Below are 1,061 nucleotides of genomic sequence, written 5' to 3' on the forward strand. Positions count from 1 at the left end.
ATATATATGTGTGTATTCTATTTGACTTGGTAATCCCATTGATTAGACTCCAGCAGCTTCACAGATTGTTTATGAAACAGGATCATCTGTTTTCAGTGCCCACCTTGGGTGGTGAAGTTAAAAAGCGAGGGTTTCTCTCTCCCGTTGGGCAGTTTGACATTAGGGTCACGCAGCTCGTCGAAGAAGGAGTGTGCACAGGCCTCTAGAGGGGTGAGGCGCGCCGTGGGCGTGTACTCCAGCAGGCGAGAGCACAGGGCGATGGCCTCCGGAGGCGTACGAGGCCGGAAGACCTGAACCCCCAATTAGAGACAAAAATCAACAAGCACTAAAGATATTTCATGTGGTTCACACATATTAGATAACACAGATTAAAAACACTTTGGTGATATTTAAGGACAGTAATTCAAATTCAAACATTTTATATTCAAAGGAAAGTCTGAAAAAGTATGTAAAACAAATAAAAACATAATGCAATGTTTTGCTAATCTCATAAAATCACTTTTTTTCACAATGGAACATCATAAACTTATCACATGTATGGTTGTTTTCAGAAAAAAACATCTTTATATCGATCGGTGATGATCTCATCACCTTCAGTTTATAATTTCAAACTATTAAAAGAATGAAGAATCTTCTGCACCTGAAGGACCAGGCTGAAAGTCATCATAGGATGCCTGTGACGTTCAGCCCTCAGACAGAATTTAAAACATCTGTTTCTAGACATCACTGCATGAGCTCAGGAACATTTGCACAAATCATGGTTTGTAAACAGTTCACTGTGTCATCCAAAAAAAAACTGATTAAAGCTCCATCTTACAAAGAAGAAACCATGAATGCCATCCAGAAGCGCTGACACCTTCTCTGAGCCAAAGTTTATTTAAAATGTACTGAGGCTAAGTGGAAAAACTACTTTGTGGTCAGACAAATTAAAATTTAAAAGTATTTTTTTTTATTTTTTTTTAGAAACCAAAGAAACCACGACTTCAATATTAAGGAGAAAGACCATCTGGCCTCTTATTACACACACTTCATCAAAAGCCAGCCTCTCTGATGGTATGGGG

At 38.7% G+C, this 1,061-nt stretch overlaps 1 protein-coding gene across 1 annotated transcript in view; it reads right to left on the reverse strand.

Annotated features, from left to right (window-relative positions):
* gsk3ba (glycogen synthase kinase 3 beta, genome duplicate a) overlaps window positions 1-290 on the reverse strand; it is a gene marked incomplete at its 5' end in the record, with an annotated part of 5,124 nt that extends 4,834 nt beyond the window's left edge. Inside the window, 1 exon segment of the mRNA XM_014027142.1 lies at window positions 104-290. Coding sequence (XP_013882596.1) covers window positions 104-290 — 187 coding nt within the window.
* Window positions 291-1,061: the final 771 nt, after the last annotated feature.

Source organism: Austrofundulus limnaeus, unplaced genomic scaffold (genome assembly GCF_001266775.1).
Source record: "Austrofundulus limnaeus strain Quisiro unplaced genomic scaffold, Austrofundulus_limnaeus-1.0 Scaffold619, whole genome shotgun sequence".
Classification (NCBI taxonomy): Eukaryota; Metazoa; Chordata; class Actinopteri; order Cyprinodontiformes; family Rivulidae; genus Austrofundulus; species Austrofundulus limnaeus.